Below are 19,115 nucleotides of genomic sequence, written 5' to 3'. Positions count from 1 at the left end.
GAGTCCCACTAAAACACCAAACTCACAGATATATACTCTGAGTACTTGGTACAGACCCACGTAGGCCCTGAAGCAGCAAGCTTCAGTCTCTCTGAACCCATGAGAGCCCCACTTAGTTGATTTGGTGGCCATGCTCTCCTGGAGACCTCTGTTTCTAGGTTCTGGGTTGCAGTAACTAATGGTTATTGTTATATACTTATGATTTCTTCTACCTAAAACTGTCTTAAGTTCTTTCTACTTTACATTTTAACTTTGAAGTTCATGAAGTTTTACCATTGAGGTTCTTAACTTAAATTTCAAGATAGACACTAGGTTGCCATACAGCAGAACCCAGAGAGTAAAACTGAAGAAATTTCCATGTTTCTCATTTACCCCTTTCCATTAATTAACACAGCCTTTACAAATAATTCTTATATCATTAATCAGTTGCTAAAGACAGGAGAGGTCCAAGTATCTCTGCTCAAAGAGACTAGGCAAGATGTGCAACCAGTGGAGGCTTCACAGAAGACCTCATCCCATCCTTTCATCCATTGTCCCACCCAAGGCTTTGATCTTGACCATCTTGGTTTTAAGACAGCCTTCCTCTAACTATTCTCTTTATTTAAAATCTCTTATTTAATTTTGATTTATGTGTGTGTGCATTTTGCCTTCACTATTTGTGTGTCCAGTGCTCAAAGAGAGAAGAAGAGAGTATTGGATTCCTTGGAACTAGAGTTAAAGATTGTTGGGGCCACAGGAGGATCCTGGAAGCTGAACTTGGGTCTCCTATAAGACCAGCAAATACTCAACTACAGAGTTATCGCTCTAGTCCCTCTCCTAAGAGTTTTTTGTGAGACCCGTCTGGATTCAACCCATATGCTGAGGAAGCATCCTAGGATCTGTATTCCTACCAACAGACATTAGACTTGAAAATACTGACTCATACAACTCCAGGGTGTGTTTCTTATTCAAAGTTAAAAGCATGGTTATGTTGAAAATCCACTCAAAATTGTCTGAAAACACGTGCTTCTTAAAAACCCACGAGCAAAATAGAGGGGTGCTAAGTGATCCTAGGACTCAAGGCTCATTCCTTAGCATCCTCTACAAAAGACCATTGCCATCTGCCCCATAGCTGACCATGAAAACACATCACTCCATCCTCCAGGACAGGGTGGAACCAAATTTCTGAAAACATCTGGACTGATAGAGCCTGGGGCCCAAGGCTGTCATCTGCACAGATAGTCATCAAGACATTAGGATTGTTGGGTGGGGCTTCATGGCCAGAGATTGGGAATTTAAAGCAGAACGGTGTGCAGCTGGGCTACATTCTGGATGCCCAGGAACCACTGAGGAGCTGAGTCAGTGAAGTGCACAAGTACAACATTGGACATCTCAGGTGAGTCCTGGCTCTGCCAAAGTAGACTGGGAACTTGGGGAGATCCCTGGAGAGACACCCTGGAGAATGGGGCAGACCCATCATGAATGAGGAAATCTTAGGAGTCTTGGTGAGAAGCAGGGGAGGATGAGTGGAGGATCAAACGAGTCAACCAGGCCCCGCAGGCATCCAGCTTTGTGCTGGATCCCTGTGAGTACAAGTCTAGCCTGGTCACAGGGAGTATCATTTGTCCCTTGCACAATGGCAGCCTAGTGCTTCTCATTCAGATAAATTACCTTTTCCCATATTAAAACAAGTTAAAACTTTGGTCTCTTCTGGCCTGTACAGACAGAACACCAAGCAGCATGGCTCTAACCAGGCATCTTCTTGGGAAGGTAAACTGAAGAATGCAAAGTTTGGCTAAGAGTGGTCTCCTCTTTATTCCACGCATACTAGTGGCTCTGCCTTCCAGTGACATGTCCTTGTGAACCCCTTCCTCTGTGAGGCAGTAGGCAGAGACTCAGGGGGCACAGAGACAACTGTGTGTCAGAGGAAGAAGTAGATGTTGTCATTCCTAGGTTCTCAAGAAAGGAGAGGTTAGACTTATTATTCAGGAGGGAGGGTCCAAGACATAGGGTAACTCCTGCTATGCAATAAGCTGGAAGAAGATGTTCAGTGTCCCTCAGCTCTTGAAGTTACCTTACTCTGTACAAATCCTAGGTCCCTTCTACCTTATATCCTCAGTTACAACTTTTGGAATCATGGGATATATAAATATCTGTCTGATAAGTGAAACTCACATTATTTACTGTTTCCATGCCTAGAGCAGCCATGAGCAGCTACTCATGTGTTTAGCCTAATGAAGACCTACATGTGTTTTATTTAAACAAGCCACAACATTATCCTTTTGTATATTGCTTAGGTAAATGCTTAGACTAGTCCAAACAATCTCGATCCACCATTTGTGCCTTAATTTATCAGTAAAGAAGGAAATACTTCAGTAACTTTGACATACATAGACTGGGATTTCTCCCTTTTTCCTCCAGGCACTTGAGACATGAATCCTGCTGTCTTCCTAGTCATCCTGTGCTTGGCAGTGGCCTCAGCTGCTGAATCTCCTGATGGCACTCTGGAGGTCAAAGATCAAGAGGCGACGATAACAAATGAGAAGACGGTTGGTAATGTGGAAACTCTCCAAAGGGATGTCAGAACTAGTTCTTTTTCTTTGGAATACATAGGAATAAAGGAGGTCATAGTGGTCAACCATGACCAAGGAACTGTTTAAAGTTGTGTACTATGAACACAGGATGGCTTCCATTGCTGAAATACAGGGTATGGAGAATGGCTGGCTGTAGTGTCCTGAGATCCCTCTCCTGGTTTCTCTTTATCTGTCACAGCAAGCCCAATTGGTTGGCTTGTGTTTGGACTTAATATGAAGGAAACCCTGTCACTTATGCCATTTCTAGGTTGGAGAAGAACAGAGCAGAGTGATGTGGGAGGAGTTTATGAAGAAGATTGAACAGGGCAATAAGGAAGATAGCCTGGAGGTTGACAATGTCAACCCTCATGTAAACGTCTTTGACGGCCTGGTGAGTGTGGCTCAGACGGCTTAGCTCTGGGCTTCTTCACTTCACACTTTCATAGTTAGTCTGTTGGTTTACAATGTTTTATTTACTTTTTCCATCAAGATTCCAGAAGAATTCAAGAAAGAGACAAATGAACTTGTATTCAGAATGTTTGAAGACGAGGAAAAAACCCAAACAGAGCCAGCTGACGATTTTGAGGATTGGTCAGGGAGCGGTGATGCCATTCCTGTCCGGGATCAGGTACGATGGTGTCACACTCCCACCCTGTTGACAGAGACTTCTGTCCCGCCTGATCCCACAGCCATTCATTCCCACAGACACAGAGGTTGCCCTGTGAGCTCAGGCTTTCTTATTAACTAACTTTTACATCTTACATTAACCCATAATTCTTTTCTGAGTTCGCCATGTGGCTTGGTACCTTTAGCAGTGACACATTCTCATCTTGCTTCCTTTGAGTCTGGGTGATAACTGTAGACTGAGCCCTTCCTCTTCTGAGAATTCTCCTGTTCTGGTTACCCCACCTATACTTCCTGCCTGGCTACTGGCCACTCAGCATTTTAGTAAATCAATACAAGTGACAGGTCTTTAGTGGACAAGACCCTTGTCCCACAGCATCACCCTGAACTGCCCACTGGGAAGCCAAGAAGGAACTGGAGTCCTCACTCATGTCAGCTGTGGAACAACACACAGCTCACTGTTTGACTAAGTGTTCTGCCCTGTGGATTGTGGCTAGAGGTGATAACTGCTTGTAGGTGACAACCTTCTCCTGTTCAGGGTAGATGTTCTGCTTCATGAGCTTTAAACACGGCTAGTGCCCTTGAAGGGTGGGTGCTCCCGGGGAGGAACTGTGACAAACCCACCTTGCTGAAGTTTTTCTAATTCATGCAATGTGTGCTTTGCTTCCAGCCACAGTAACATGGATGGCAACGTAAAGTAGCCAAGGAGTGAAGCGACCACTGTGCCTTTGTCTCAGAGCCTCCTGCCCCAAGATGTGAGCTGCCTGATGGTGAGGAAGAAGGTCTGAAGTGGGGAAAGGGAGCAGAGCAGGGTCAACATCACAAGACCCAACACTCAAATCCCTTCAGAGCCACACTGTGGTGTGAACTCCAGGGCATGATCACACTAGAATAAAAAACCTTACAAACACGTTAACCCATGTTCTCCGCTCCTTTATATTAATGATTCTCAGAATGACTTTTAGATATAACTTTTAAAAAGAACAAGTAAATCTATGTCTTTAAAATAAAGATTTATTTAAAATGCACTATCCTGGTTTCTATTTTTGTGCAAATTAAATTTTAATTAATTTATTTATTTTACATACCAACCCCAGTTTCTCCTCCCTCTTCTCCTCTCGTTCTCTCCCTCCACCTCCCTCTTACCCAATCCCATCCACTCCTGCTCCATCTCCATTCAGAAAATATAATGCCTTCCATGCCAATTGAGAAAGCATGACATATCTAGCTGAGGCAGGTGCAACCTCCTCCCCCTTGCATCAAGGCTAGGCAAGGCATCCCACTATAGCTAATATTTTCCAAAGAGCTGGCTCATGTGTCAGGGACGGGTTCTGGTCCCACTGCTAAGGGTCCTAGAAAAGACCATGCTACACAACTGTCACCCAGATGCAGAGGGCCTAAGTTGATCCCATGTCATCTTCCTAGCTGTGCAGAGTCTGTGAGCTCCCACTAGCTTAGGCCATCTGTCTCTGTGGGTTCCGCTGTCACGATCTTGAAACCCTCCCTCTTGCTCATATAATCCCTTCTACCTCTCTTCAACTGGACTCCAGGAGCTCTGCCTAGTGCTTGGCTGTGGATCTCTGCATCTGTTTCCATCAGTTACTGGTTGAAGGCTCTATGATGACAATTAGTGTAGTCACCAATCTGATTACAGTGGAAGATCAGGCACACTCTTCACTATTGCTCGGGGTCTTAGTTGGGGTATGGAATGAGGCCCCACAGATTTCTGCAGCAGACTTGACTCTGGAGTGTTATTTTCTAGCTTTTGATCTGCCTTTTGTGATTGTTACCTGCTGCCCCTGTATATTCTGTTTAAAGTCTTATCTGAGAGTCTTTCTGGGGGATCAAAGCCTATAAAAGCTTAGTTTAAAAGACTCCCAGAAAACTGTGGTATTCTTAGCTGAGAATTTGCATTTGGTCTTGTCCCTCTGGGGGACTCAGATCAAAGACTTTGGTATCAGAATTGACTTGATACAAGTGTGAATTGTATTAGAATAAAAGGACCCTTTGCTCATCTCTCAGTCTAAGAGAAGCTGAGTCCTCCTGCAACTGGAAAGGCTAAAATCAGCCTTGAGGTGGCTCTGTACTTCTTCCCATAAACCTGTGTGAACATCCATACCTACACCAGATCGACACCACTGGCTTCATCCTTGTGGGTTCCTAGGAATTTCCCTAGCACCAGGTTTCTCCTAGCCCCATTATGGCCTCCTCTATCAAGATATCTGTTTTGTTACTCTCCTTCTCTGCCCTGACCTCAACTAGACCATCCCGATCCCTCATTCACAACCCCTATCCCCTCCCCCTCTCTCCCTACTCCCAGTTTATCCGGGACATCTCATCTATTTTCTCTTCCCAGGGAGATTCATGTGATCCCCTTAGGGTCCTCCTTGTTACCTAGCTTCTCTGAGACTGAGGATTGTAGCCTGGTTATCCTTTGTTTTACATCTAATATTCACTTGTGAGTGAGTTTTTCTTTTTGGGTTTGGGTTACCTCATTCAAAATCTAGTTCTATCCAATTGCCTACAAATTTCATGATGTCACTGCTTTTTTTCCACTGAGTAATACTAATATCCTATTGTATTAATGTATCACATTTTCTTTGTCTATTCTTCAGTAGATATGATCTAAGTTTTATCCAGGTTCTGGCTATTACAAATAAAGTTCCTATGACCATATCTGAGCAAATGTCCTTGTGGTCTGATTGAGCATCCTTTGGGTACATGCCCAAGAGTGTATGCTGGGTCTTAATTGATTTTCAATTTTCTGAGAAATCATCATACTGATTTCCAAAGTGGCTGTACAAGTTTGCACTCCCACCAGCAGTGAAGAGTTCCCCTTACTCCACATCTTCTCTAACATAGGCTGAATTAGTGTTTTTAATCTTAGCCGTTCTGATAGGTGTAAGATGATATCTCAGGGTCATTTTAATTTGCATTAAATTTAATTTAATTTCCCTAATAACTAATGATGTCAAACAATTCTTTAAGTGTATCTTGCCCATTTGAAATTCTACTGTTGAAAATTCTGTTTAATTCTGTACCCCATTTTTAATGGGATTATTTAGTATTTTGATGTGTAGTTTCTTGAGTTCTTTATATATTTTGGATATCAGTCTTCTGTCAGATGTTGGGTTGATGAATTTTCCCCTTCTGTAGGCTGTTGTTTTGTCTTATTCACCATGTCCTTTGCATTAGAGAAGCTTCTCAGTTTCAGGAGGTCTCATCTAATAATTGTCAAACTCAGTGTCTGTGCTACTGGTGTTCTATTCCGGCAGTGGTCTCCTGTGCCAATGCATTCAAGGCTATTTCCTACTTCCTCTTCTATCAAGTTCAGTGTAACTGGATTTATGTTGAAGTCTTTGATCCACTTGGACTTGAGTTTTGTGCATGACAAGAGACATGTATCTATTTGCATTTTTCTACATATTGACATTCAGTTATACCAGCACTATGTTTTAAAGATATTTTCTTTTTTTTGTTGTACATTTTTGGCTTCTTTGTCAAAATTCAGGTGTTCATAAGTGTGTAGATTAATATTAGGGTCTTCAATTTAATTTCATTGGCCCGCATGTCTATTTTTATGCTAATACCAAACTGTTTTTATTACTGTAACTCTATAGAGCTGGAAGTCAGGGATGGTCCAGAAGTACCTTTATTATATAGGATTATTTTACCTTGAAGACGTCAAACTTTTCTCTTTGCAAATGATATGATAATATACATAAGAGACCACAAAAATTCTACCAGCGAACATCTACAGTTGATAAACATCTGAGAAAGAAATTAGAAAAGCATCACTGTTTATGTTTGGCACCAATAATATAAATTATCTTGGGGTAAATCTAACTAAACAAATGAAAGACCTGTTTGAAAAGAACTGTAAGTCTTGGAAGAAAGAAATTTAAGAAGATATCAGAAAATGGAAATATTTCCCATACTCTTGGATAGTTTGGGTCAACATAATAAGAAGGATAATCTTACCAAAAGCAATCTACAGATTCAATGCAATTCCCATCAAAATCCCAACACAATTCTTCATAGGCCTCAAAAGACCAATGCTGAACATCATATGGAAAAAAAAACCCAAGACAGCTAAAACAATCCTGTACAGTAAGGGATGTCCATTTTCAATATATTAATCCTACTGACTCATGAGCATGGGGCAATCTTTCCATCTTCTGATAACTTCTTAAATTTTTTCTCAATGGTTGATGATTTTGATGATATTTTGACCTTTGGGAATTATTTCTTCCTTTTGTTCTAAATCTTTCAGGCATACTATTTAGTCACTAGTATAAGATCTATCAATTTTTTTAAGTAAGTACTTAGTGCCATGAACATTCCTCTTAGGACCACCTTCATTGTGTTCATAATTTTGGACATGTTATGTATTCACATTTATTTAAATTTGAAAAGGTTTTAATATATTTTTGATGTCTGTCTTGACCCATTTTTATTCAGTAGTAAGTTGTTCCATTTCCATGGATTTGTAAGATTTCAATATTTAGCATCAATCTGTGGTGGCCAGAAAGAATAGAGGATGTTATTTCAAATTTTGCATATTTGTTGAGACTTGCTTTATGTCTAAGTATATAGTTGATTTTGGTGAAAGTTCCATAAGGGCTAGAAGAAGATAGCAGAGAACAATAACCATAGTTTATATCTTGAGCACATAGCCAAAAATCAGGAACACTGCAAACATGCAGAGTTTTTTTTTAATTTTGATTGTAATATGGAATTAAGCTGTATGGCTATCTGTGTATATCAATTTCTGCTTATATTTTCATACAACTTGACTTGGGGAGATCAAATGCATCTTTTAGGAAAGTATCCATTTATTCATTCAATTCTGCTTTTAACAAACATCCAAAAATCTTCAAATCTCAATTATCAGACAGACAAGTATTCAGTCAAACTCCAGAGAACATCAAAAGAATGTGGCCATACAACTATGCTTTTATCTTTTTATGTGATATATCAAAATAGAAAGAAAAGCTTCTGATCACATGTATATTTTCTGTATTCTATAGGAATGTATATTTTCTCTAATTTCTCAGCCAAAGCCACTGTATTGTTTTTTTGAATTTTGTCATATTTGCTTTGCAATCAAATGCACAGCTGTGTTAGTCAAAGGAATGGTGAAGCCCACACAGCAATTTCCTCTTATCCACTAAACCCTGTTGGCCATTTAATTCTGGGTGCATGGGGCACCTGGTCTTTGGTTTGAGGAACTCTAATACTTTTTCTAAAGGTGTAGGTTGAGATATTGATGGTGGGGCTGAATGACAAGTATCTCTGACGCCTCTCTTTCCTGTTAGTTATTTATCCTGTCTGAAGACGCTCCTGTCTGTCATACGTTTCAGGCAAGGCAGCCACGAACAGGTACGCGTTGCTAGATTCTTCAGATGTGCTGCCAGCGGTGTCTTCACAGTACTTAGGCTAGCACATGCTCTCCATCCACACGCAGAATCTGAGGTAAGACTGTAGGGTCTACTGTGTCATCGATGGGTTCATCCTACAACAACTCGGTTGTTTCTGAAGTACTCAATTATACAAAACAGAGAACATCCCATGAGTCTTGTGACTGTCAGGTGAGCTACATTCTGTGTGAAACAGCCTTGGTCAGGGGTCTGCTTAGTCTTCAGAACTATGTTTCTCTGGCTGGGATGCTTAAGACACTAGTCAAGCTAGCTTATATCTCTATTCTGTAGGCCAGGCTGAGGCTTCAGGGAAGGGCTAGCCACTGCTCCTGGAAGGGGGTGGAGCCACAGGCTACTCTTCTCTTACACCACCAGACTCCCTTATAAACAGCTTTTAGGAGGCCCTGCACATTGCAGTCCTGGTTTCCACCTTTGAACAGAAGCTGCAGCACTTCAGGTGGGAGCGGAGACAAGCAAGGTACACTGGCCCTGATCCTATCAACTCATGCTCCAAAAACATCCTCAAAGCTTGCTCTGGTTAACTGGAATTTCTCTTCTTTCTCTAGACATTTTTTTTGAGGGTTTTTGTTTTCTTAAGAGAATAAAATTACATCATTGTTGTCTTCCCTCTCTGCCCTAAAAACTCTCTCGTGTACTTCTCCTGATATAACACTTCTAATTCTTCTTTAAATTCTGACCTCTATTTCATTAATTGTTGCTACATGCATATATATGTAACTATAAGTTAGTCAGTATGCATAATACTACTTATGCATGTGTTTTCAGGGCTGACCATTTGGTATTAGACAAGTCCTTGTTCCCTGGGTTTTTGAGACCTGATCAGTGCTGTCTTTCTTCTTGAGAATGGCCTCAACTGCTCCATCACCAGATCCCAGTTTGGATGCTGAATGGGAGGAATGGAAAATGAAATATGAAAAAACCTATTGCCAGGTTGGTAACATGGGCACTGTCTAGAGGGATTTCAGGAAGAATGGCCCCTGCTATTAAGCGTCTATAGACATAAATGTGGCCACAGAGGCCAGTCATCACTAAGGACTTGCTGAAGACATTCACTATGAACTCAAAGTGGCCATATTTGCTAATCCTCTGGGTGTGGAGGATGACTGGCTGTCGTGTCCTGAGACCACTCTCTGTGCCTCCTCTTGACTTGTCTGAAGGAAACACTGTCTCTTCCATGTATCAGGATGAAGAAAAATATAGAAGGACGTTGTGGGAGGATGAGAAGAAGAAGATTGATGAACACAATGCCGAGTATGGGCAGGACCAGACTGGCATCTATGCAAGCCTGAATGAATTTAGCTACATGGTGACTGAGCTATGGATTGTTAACTCTGTTTCTTCTCTATACATCTTTCAAGTATTGGTTGGTTTTCAATGTTTTATTTGCTTTTTCATGAAGACCTATGAAGAATTCAGGAATGTTTGCTGTGGAAACTTAATGAGGGCAGAAGAAGACCTGGATTGTGATAAGCATGAATATAAGGATTTGACAAAGGACAACAATGTAACACCTGAGAAGGATCAGGTATGACTGTCACATTTCTACCCACAAGTGCCCACAAGGAAGCGGACAAGGAGCTGAAGTCCTTACTTCTATCAGCTGCAAACAGCACACAGTTCACTGTTTGACTAAGCGTTCTGCTCTGTGGACTGTGCCTACAGTTGACATGGTTTTAAGTGACAACCAATTCTTCTTTCTCAGGGTAGCTGTACTAATTGTTCAGTTTTAAACATGGTTGGTTCCCTTGTCAGACAAATGTGTTACAGGGGAGGTAATGACAAAGCCACTTTGGTGCATTCTTTGTAAATAATGCAACAAGTGTGTTTCTCTTCCAGCCCGAGTAACGGTTCTGGCAGAAATGGCAACATTATTTTAGCCTCCGAATAAAGCAATCTATGTGTCATTGCCTCAGGATCCCTCTGCTTCAAGAAGTGACCCATGTGATGGTGACAAGGCTGAACAAGGGAAAAATAGAAGAAGAAACAGCAGGGGACCTCTCCAGTACAGAGGCTAGCCTGGGCTGTGTGGATTCCAACTCTGAAATCTTTTAAGATACACACTGTGATATAAAAATCTAAAACACGATTACTCGACAAACCCTACAATACCTTAATCTGTGCTCTCAATTTATATTATTGATTCTCACAAGAATTTTTTATTTTTTTAACAAAAAGAATGTAAACCACAGTGTCTTAAAATTAAAAGTCGACTTTAAATGTAACATTGTGCTTTCTTTCTGGTTTTGTTTTAATAAAATTTTGCATCATTAAAACATTTTCCTTGAAGGTATAACTGACTATTAGGGTGGCTAACCGGAGTGGAGAGTTCTCTCATTACAGAGTCAGTTTCCCATCCCTGGTAGAGCTCAGTTTCCACGGTTTCAGGTGCCCACTTTCAGCAATGATCTGAAAATTGACAAGGGATTTTCTGGGGTTCCAACTTTCTAATTTCCATCGGATAACCAAGTATAATTGGTGATTGGAAAGCATTCAGTGCAGAGAAGGCACCTTCTGCCCCACTGGCCTGATCCTGTTTCATGAACCTCATTTTATATGAACATAACAGTAACTTATAGCATGAATAATAAGAACCCAGAGACAGATATTGGGGTTCAAGCTGAAGATCAGAAAAAGCAAAGCAGCCGGCCTCTGGCTCTTACCTCAGACTAAAATAGCTGATCGATCCTGCCTCCACAAACCCTCAGATTGAGACCCAGCTGAGACCTGTCTTCTCCTATTTTATATTCTAGTGCTGGGGTTAAAGGTGTGTCCCACCACTGCCTGACCTGTGTGACTGATGAGAGTGTCTGTTTTGCACTCTGATCATCAGGCAAGCTTTATTTATTAAAACACAAATCCTATACCACTACAGAGACCTGTACTAGCTGTTCAAGAGTCACAAGAGTGTAGTGTATTTTCTAGTGACCCTATCAGAAACCAATAGTGTCCACTTGTGCATGAAGATTCTTGATTGTCTCTTGCGGCAGTTGCATTCAGTCTGACCTCAGAAGTCATCATAGTTTCAAGAGAGTTCAGATCTCCAAAATCCAGTTTTTTTCTTAGACTTGAGGAAGTCCATTAACTGTGATTACCTTGTGTGAAATTAACATAATAACAGCTCAGACTTCCATCCTCTATGGTTGCATAGGGCCAGCCCCCAGCAGCAATAAGAGTCAAAACTTTATCCTAATTTTACCTATGTTAATTTTTCCACTAACCTAACCTCTGATATAATTCTTTACTGTATTTATTTAAGACCCTCAACCATCAAAATCCTATTTTAACTAATAATACTATTGTATAAAATCATTGCTTCAGTTAAACAGTACAGCTTGGGAGGAAATCGTCTTCATAATAATCCACAGGTAAAAATGTCCAGGGGAACAGAATATTTCCATGAGGTAAACACACTACATTATAGGCAGTGCGGGTCTCCTCACACCCCCACACCACGCCACACACCAGAGAAAGAAGGCAGCAACAAACATACAAAGACACAGCAGTAGCAATCCAAATTCCCACTCCCTCCCCTCCTCCCATTCCTTCCACACACCCTCCCATCCCACCCCCCAAAGGCAAGAGACAATCTCGAGCCAAGACTTTCAAGGCCTTGCAGAGGAGTTTAACTCAGCAGAGTTTCATTTCCTGGTTGGCCAATCCCCTGATTGATATCTGCTGCTCCTCTGACGTGGCCAATGGTAATCCACCCTGACTGAGGAGAGGCACAGGCATTCTCTTGGGCTGTGTCTAACCAACTCTGCCTGGAACCAACATACGAAATCCTTACATTTCAATTATCTGTCTGGCAAGTGCACAGTAAAACTTCAAAAAACCCCAAAGAAAATGGGCACGAATCTACTTTGTTTTAACCTTTTCCTGTAATATATATAATAAGAATGAACCAGATCTCTTCGCCTGCAGCAGTTTATATTCTCTGTTTTTCAGTCACACTGTATCCTCTTTTCTTTTCTTTTCTTTTTTTTTTGGTAGTCTTTTTTTTTAATTATTTATTAAAGATTTCTGCCTCCTCCCCACCACCGCCTCCCATTTCCCTCCCCCTCTCCCGGTCAAATCCCCCTCCCTCGTCAGCCCAAAGAGCAATCAGGGTTCCCTGCCCTGTGGGAAGTCCAAGGACCACTTTTCTGACTTTTGCTACATCTGCTTTGTAACCATGTGGCCAGCTGTGTTCCCCAGAGAAATGGGGACGCTCACACAGCAAGTTTCGGGTGTCCAGAGTCATGGTAAAGTTTCACGTGTCCAGTCAAACCCTGTAGGTCACCTTTTTGAGCACATGAGGTATCTCTTCTTTGATTTGAGCAACTTCAATGCTTTTTCTAAAGCTGTAGAGCCCTAGGCTGAGAAACTGATGGTCAGGCTGAATAACAAAGTATCTCGAACATCTCTGTTTCCTTCTGGTTATTTCTTCCCCTCTGCAGACGCTCCAATCTGTCAGGGGCTTAGTTGCAGGTAAGGAAATCACAGGCAGATACACACTGCTTGATGTTTCAGAAGGGCTGTCTGAGCACCTTCACAGTTCCCCATGCAGATGCAGAACCTGAGGCAGGACTGTGGCACACACACAAACTGTCCCCAGTGGGTTCTCCTCCCCACAATTCTGTTGTTTCTGAAGACTTTCAATTATGTAAAACAGGACATGTCTGAGTCTTAGGATTCGCAGAAAAGCCACATCCTTTACAAAACAGATTGGGTGTGGGGGCTTGGGTGTGGGGGCTGGTTAGTCTGCAGAGTTGTGACTTCCTTCCTGGTGTGCCTGAGTCACTAGTCAAGCTGATTTAGGACTTGCTCTGAGCACCAGGCTGAGGCTTCAGGAAAGAGCTAGGCTGTTGTTCCAGGAAGGGAAGGAAGGGGTGGAGCCACGGGCTGCTCTGCTCTTGCAACACTAGACTCTTTTATAAATAGCTCTCAGGAAGCCCTGCGTACCACAGTTCTGGTGTCCACGTTTTTAACAGAAGCTGCAGTACTACAGAGACAAGCAAGGTACAGAGGCCCTGGATCCGGCTGACTCGTGCTCTAGAAACATACCACAGCTTTGCTCTGGTTACCTGGGACTTCTCTTCTTTCCCTGGGTTTTCTTTCTCTTTGTTTTCTTATTTGTTTGTTTGGTTGGTTGGTTTTGTTGTTTTAAGATACTAGTGGAATTACATCGTTGCTACTCCCTTCTTTTCCTCCCTCATGCCCTCAGAAACACCCTTCCTGAGTCATTCTAAAACCTGGCCTCTTTTTTCATTTATTGTAACTATGTGCCTATATGCATATACACATATACTCCTAAATGTAGCCCAATCGGTATGCATAATTACTTGTGTGAATGTTTTCAGGGCTGACCATTTGGTATTGGACAAGTCCTTGTTCACCTGATCAGTGCTGTCTTCCTGCTTGAGAATGGCCTCAGCTGCTCATTCACGTGATCCCAGTTTGGATGCTGAATGGGAGGAATGGAAGAAGAAATTTGAAAAATCCTACAGCCCGGTTGGTAACATGGACCCTGTACAGAGGGATTTCAGAAAGAATGCCCCCTGCTGTTGAGAGTCTATAGACATAAATGCGGCCACAGAGGCCAGCCACCACTAAGGACTTGCTGAAGACTTGCACTATGGCTAATTCTCTGAGTGTGGACCATGGCTGGCTGTCGTCTCCATGGCTCCTCTTGACTACACTCTATTTGGTCAGCTTGTATGGGTGTTAATAAGAAAAAAAAATACCATATATTGTATTTGTTTCCAGGATGAAGAAAGACACCGAAGAGCACTGTGGGAAGAAAATAAGAAGATTATCGAGAAACACAATGCAGAGTACGAACAGGGCAAGACCAGCTACACTATGGGCCTGAACCAATTCAGTGACATGGTGAGTGAGAAACGGGTTACTAACTCTGTGTTTCTTCACTTCGGATCTTTACCGTTAGTCTCCTGGTTCTCAATATTTTTGTTTGCTTTTCCATGGAGACGAACGAGGAATTCAGGACAAGTTGCTGTGGAAGGCCAAAGTTCACACAAGATTTGTCTAAATCTGAGACGGTAGAAGAGAACAACTAAGTGACATCTGTGGCAGATTAGGTATGACAGTGTCTCGTCCCTCGCTGACGTCAGCTGTGAAACAGCTGGCGCTTCACTGTTGGACTGAGCGGTCTGCTCTACGGAATGTGGAGAGAGTTTATACTGGGGTGTGGGTGACAATCTTTTCTTCTTGATTGGGGTGCTATAGTTGGGCATGAAACATGGTGACCACGAAGGCACTCTGAGAAAGTCACTGTGCTGTAGTCTTTCTAATTGAGGTCCTAAGTGCTTTTCTTCCAGCCAGAGTAGCGAGAGGGGATGATTGACAGCAATAAGATAGCCTAGGTGTGAAGCAATCTTTACTCCTTTGCTCTTGCGTTGCCTCAGGAGCCTGCTGCCCAAGACAATGCTGAGGAGAACGGACCTGTGCAAAGGAGGAGCAGGAGGGGTTCTCTCCATCACATTGTCCGGCATGTGCCCTGCAGAAGAAAATGCTGACTTCATTTAACAGCAACATTGTGATAAGAATGGCCAGGCACAGTCATGCTAATAAAATGTTTTTTACAACAATATCTTAAAATTAAAGCTCGACTTTAAATGTAGCATTGTGCTTGCTTTCTGATTTTATTTCAGTAATATTGTACATCATTAAAACCTTCTGCTTGACAATATACCTGGCTGTGGGATGGTGTTCTAGGAGAAGGATGGTTCTCTCATCACAGGGTCAGTTTCCCATCCCTGGTGGAGCTGTCTTTCCAGGGATTCGGTTGTCTACTTTCAGCAATGATCTGAAAGTCAACAAGGAATTTTCTTGGGTTCCAACTTGTTAATTTGCATTAGTTGACCAAATATAATTGGCCACAGTGGCGAATCAGAGCAGAGAAGGCACCTTCTATCCCACTGTCCTGGCCTCTGCCACAAATTTCATTTTATAAAACATATCAGTGACCTGCTCTAACTGTGCTGTGACCAAGTACAAGTCATCTAAAGGATAGAGTCTGTGGTCAAAGGAATGTAATGTATGCTCAAGTGACACTATCAGACCCCAACAGAGTCCAGCGGTGCAGAAGGACACACGGCTGTCTCTTGCGGCAATTGCATTCAGTCTGACCTCAGAAGTCACCATAGTTTCAGGAGGGTTCAAATCTCCAAAATACAGGGTTTTTTTTCTTAGACTTGAGAAAGCCCATTAACTGTGATTACCTTGTGTGTAATTAAAATAATAACAGTTCATTACAGACTTCCAACAGACCAATGCAGAGTTTAAATTTCCATCCCAAAATGGAATTATGGGGACACAACAAGGAATGAAAGGTCCAAAGCAAGACAATAACCTATCAGGTAAAGCTCCACCCTTATGCCCATGGCTGACACAGACAATTGAGTGCCTCAGCTATGGTTCCTGCAGGATCTGTAGCCTCTCTTGGGCTGGCTCTTGATATGTTCAGCTTTCCTTAGTGGATATCCTGTGGTTCTAGACTCAGCACATCCTGTGAACTCCACTGCAAGTTAGATTTCACCTTCACAGTTCCACGAGGCCCCTTTCAGAACTGCTTGCAGAGGCTCTGACCTGAGAGCAGGTGCCTCACTTCAGTGTCTCTCAGAATCCATGACTCACCAAATTTTGGGGGATTCATGCCTATAGAACCGGTTGTCACAAGTTACACCACCTGATTTTCATGTTTACCCTTGGGTAAAGCTGGGCACTTTGGGATCTTCAATACATCACTTCTGTGCACTGATACTGGGGACACAGTTCCCTAGGGAGTAGTTTTCCAGAGGCTGGAACAGCAAACCCACCCTGCCTGTCCATTGTTAGAGGCAGGCATGTGAGTCTGTAAGGGGGCCACTCTCATTTCCATGATCTTAGGTCTCAGCCATGAAGCTCACAAACACCATGGATAGTTACAAGAAAGCAGAGCATTTGCTAAATGAGAAGTAACCAACCCTTTGTAGGAGCTTTAGAAGGCAGGCTTGCTAGGGGTGTCCAGTTATGACATCTCTCTTGCTACCTTTCTTGCAATAGTCCCTGAGCCTTAACAGAGGGCATTGTTTTGTAAGTGTATCAGCTGGGCTGGGCTTCAATACTCTGCACATTGCCTGGTTGTTGTTCTCTATAATGGTCTCCGTTTTTTTACAAAGAGAAGTCTTCTTGATTGTGGATGAAGAAATACACTTATCTGTTGGTATAAAGAGAATTATTTAAAATGTGACTACAGATTATGCTGGTTTAGTACATTGTGATTGTAGATTCTCCTGAAAGATCCATGTCTCTATCAGCCCTAGGCAGTTGACTAGCTTTTCAATACCAGGCGTGGATTCCTTCCTGTTGAGTGGATCCTACACTCAATTAGGAAAAAGTTGGGCACCTCTAATATATGTGTGCAACTAGTACATCTTTAGGGTTCGTAGCTGTCACAGCTGAGTAAGGCCATTTGTTGCTTCCGTTATTTGGAAGCTTGCGTGTTGCCGAGAAAGATGGTGCTCAAAGACGTGGCACTCTGGTCAGTCCTACTGACGAGCATCCTCCAACCTCAAGGGTCTTATGACCAATTTTCTTAGTTGTCTTGAGGTTTGTGTTGAAGAGGATCTTTACTACATTGTTTAAGTGGGTGTGGAGGTTGTTGTTCAGTTCACTGAACTGAATGCTTTGTGCTCACGCCTGAGTGGGAGTTTTACTGACTGAGCTGCACAGGGCTTAATAGTCTATTTAGATTTTGAAAGCTTTGCATTCCTCACTTGAATGTGTTATTCTAACCCAGATAGCTAAGGAACTTGAAAGCTGCTGCCTTTGAGTGTGGCCAGGATAAGATAAGGCTACTCCACAGGTCCTGGCTGCTGTGTAGAAAGGTCCTGGCTGCTGTGTAGAATGTTCTGTCATGTTAGCTATTTACCCAACACACTTGATTGAACCTGAGTCCTCAGTGGCAGATAGGATTGCTGTCTGGAGTCCATAGCAGGACCCATATGTGATCTCCAGTAGGGGCCCCTGATGTCTGTGAAAACACATGCATACAAAACAAACATTCAAACAAACAAACAAAAACAGTGTGTTGTGCAAGACATGAAAGTTGAAGTAGAATCACTAAGGAAAACCCAAAATTTGCTAAAACAGGAAATGAAAACTTTAAGAAATCAAAACACTCAGAAAAGTCCCCAAAACAGAATACAAGACATGGAAGGGAGACTCTCAAACAGTGAAGACCAGGTAGAAGAAACGGACACCTCAGTCAAAGAAAACGTTAAATCTAAATACATCCAGGCAAAACCATCCAGAAAATGTGACAAACTATAAAAAAAGAAAAAAACCAAATCTATGAGTAATAGAAACAGAGGAAGGAGGAGAAACCCAAGTCAACAGCAGAGAAAAGGTTTTCACATAAAAACCAAGAAAATTCCCATAACCCAATGAAGGAGGTGCCTTTCAAGGTACAAGATCCTTACAGAACACCAAAAAGACAGAATCAGAAAATAAATCCTCCAAGACACATAAAAATCAAAGCACAGGCTGGAGAGATGGCTCAGAGGTTAAGAGCACTGACTGCTCTTCCAGAGGTCCTGAGTTCAATTCCCAGCAACCACATGGTGGCTCACAACCATCTGTAATGAGATCTGGTACCCTCTTCTGGCATGCAAAGCATACATGGAAGGAATGTTGTATACATAATAAATAAATAAATAAATCTTTAAAAAATCAAAGCACTAAACATACAGAAGAAAGGAAGATATTAAATGATGCAAAGGAAAAAGACCAAGTAGCATGTGAAGGCAGGTCCATTGGAATATCACTGAATGTCTCAATGGAGACTCAAAGACACAGAAGGATCTGGACAGATGTACAGACTCTAGGAGACCACAGGTTTCAGCACAGCCAACTATACCCAGCTAGACTTTAAATCATTGCTTGATGAAACCAAATTCAAGCACTCTCTGCAAATCCAGCTCTTCAGAAGGTGCTGGTAGAAGTTAGTTTAGCTAGGCATAAATACTCACCAGCCGCTGGTGTGAAAAGGACAGATCTCATCTTCTTTGCCCCTTTGCTCCTGTTGCCAGGAGCCATGCTGCAATTACTTTTAAACACAAGTACAGAACACTAAGCCAAGATTAAACCATGACTACTTTCCCAAACCCCAAGCACACTGCAAACATGCAGAGATTTCTTTCATTTTGTTTAGAATGTCAAGCTAAACTTTGTTCCTATTATCTGTATATTTCAATTTGCTGTGCAGACTGGCATCCACCCTGACTGAGGAAGAAGCACACACACTCTATACGACTGTATCCATCCAATTCTGCCTGTAATAAACTTATGAACATGCTTAAATATCAATTATCTGTCTAACATGTGAATAACAAAACTGGAAAACTCAGAGGAAAGTGTGCATGAATCCACTTTTTTTTATTTTTTTCTGTGACATATTAAAATAGAAACACACCAGATCTCTTCACACGCAGTAATTTACATTCTCTGTATTTTTCAG

General features: G+C 42.1%; 2 protein-coding genes across 4 annotated transcripts in view; both read left to right on the top strand.

Annotated features, from left to right (window-relative positions):
- Nucleotides 1-4,085, top strand: part of LOC126502970 (trophoblast-specific protein alpha-like) — a 17,445-nt gene extending 13,360 nt beyond the window's left edge. The window contains exons 1-5 of one of the 3 annotated variants that reach the window (XM_050144392.1): nucleotides 1,280-1,375; nucleotides 2,401-2,528; nucleotides 2,821-2,943; nucleotides 3,043-3,180; nucleotides 3,847-4,085. In XM_050144392.1, coding sequence (XP_050000349.1) covers nucleotides 2,412-2,528; nucleotides 2,821-2,943; nucleotides 3,043-3,180; nucleotides 3,847-3,855 — 387 coding nt within the window. In that variant the 5' untranslated portion in view covers nucleotides 1,280-1,375; nucleotides 2,401-2,411 and the 3' untranslated portion in view covers nucleotides 3,856-4,085. Of the gene's footprint in view, nucleotides 1-1,279; nucleotides 1,376-2,400; nucleotides 2,529-2,820; nucleotides 2,944-3,042; nucleotides 3,181-3,846 lie in introns of those variants that run through there. The other 2 variants (XM_050144391.1, XM_050144390.1) reach the window with 2 other exon arrangements.
- A 9,373-nt stretch (nucleotides 4,086-13,458) lies between these two features.
- Nucleotides 13,459-15,236, top strand: LOC126502434 (protein CTLA-2-beta-like). Its single transcript, XM_050143402.1, has 5 exons — nucleotides 13,459-13,615; nucleotides 13,957-14,107; nucleotides 14,363-14,485; nucleotides 14,584-14,694; nucleotides 15,022-15,236. The coding sequence occupies exons 2-4, from the start codon at nucleotides 14,021-14,023 to the stop codon at nucleotides 14,671-14,673; spliced, it is 300 nt and encodes a 99-aa protein (XP_049999359.1). The 5' UTR covers nucleotides 13,459-13,615; nucleotides 13,957-14,020; the 3' UTR covers nucleotides 14,674-14,694; nucleotides 15,022-15,236.
- Nucleotides 15,237-19,115: the final 3,879 nt, after the last annotated feature.

The sequence above is a fragment of the Alexandromys fortis genome, unplaced genomic scaffold (assembly GCF_014885135.2).
Source record: "Alexandromys fortis isolate MF-2015 unplaced genomic scaffold, M_Fortis_MF-2015_v1.1 scaffold_1, whole genome shotgun sequence".
Classification (NCBI taxonomy): domain Eukaryota; kingdom Metazoa; phylum Chordata; class Mammalia; order Rodentia; family Cricetidae; genus Alexandromys; species Alexandromys fortis.
The sequence above is the reverse complement of the archived record's forward strand: the minus strand, read 5'-3'. Positions and strand labels throughout refer to the sequence as shown.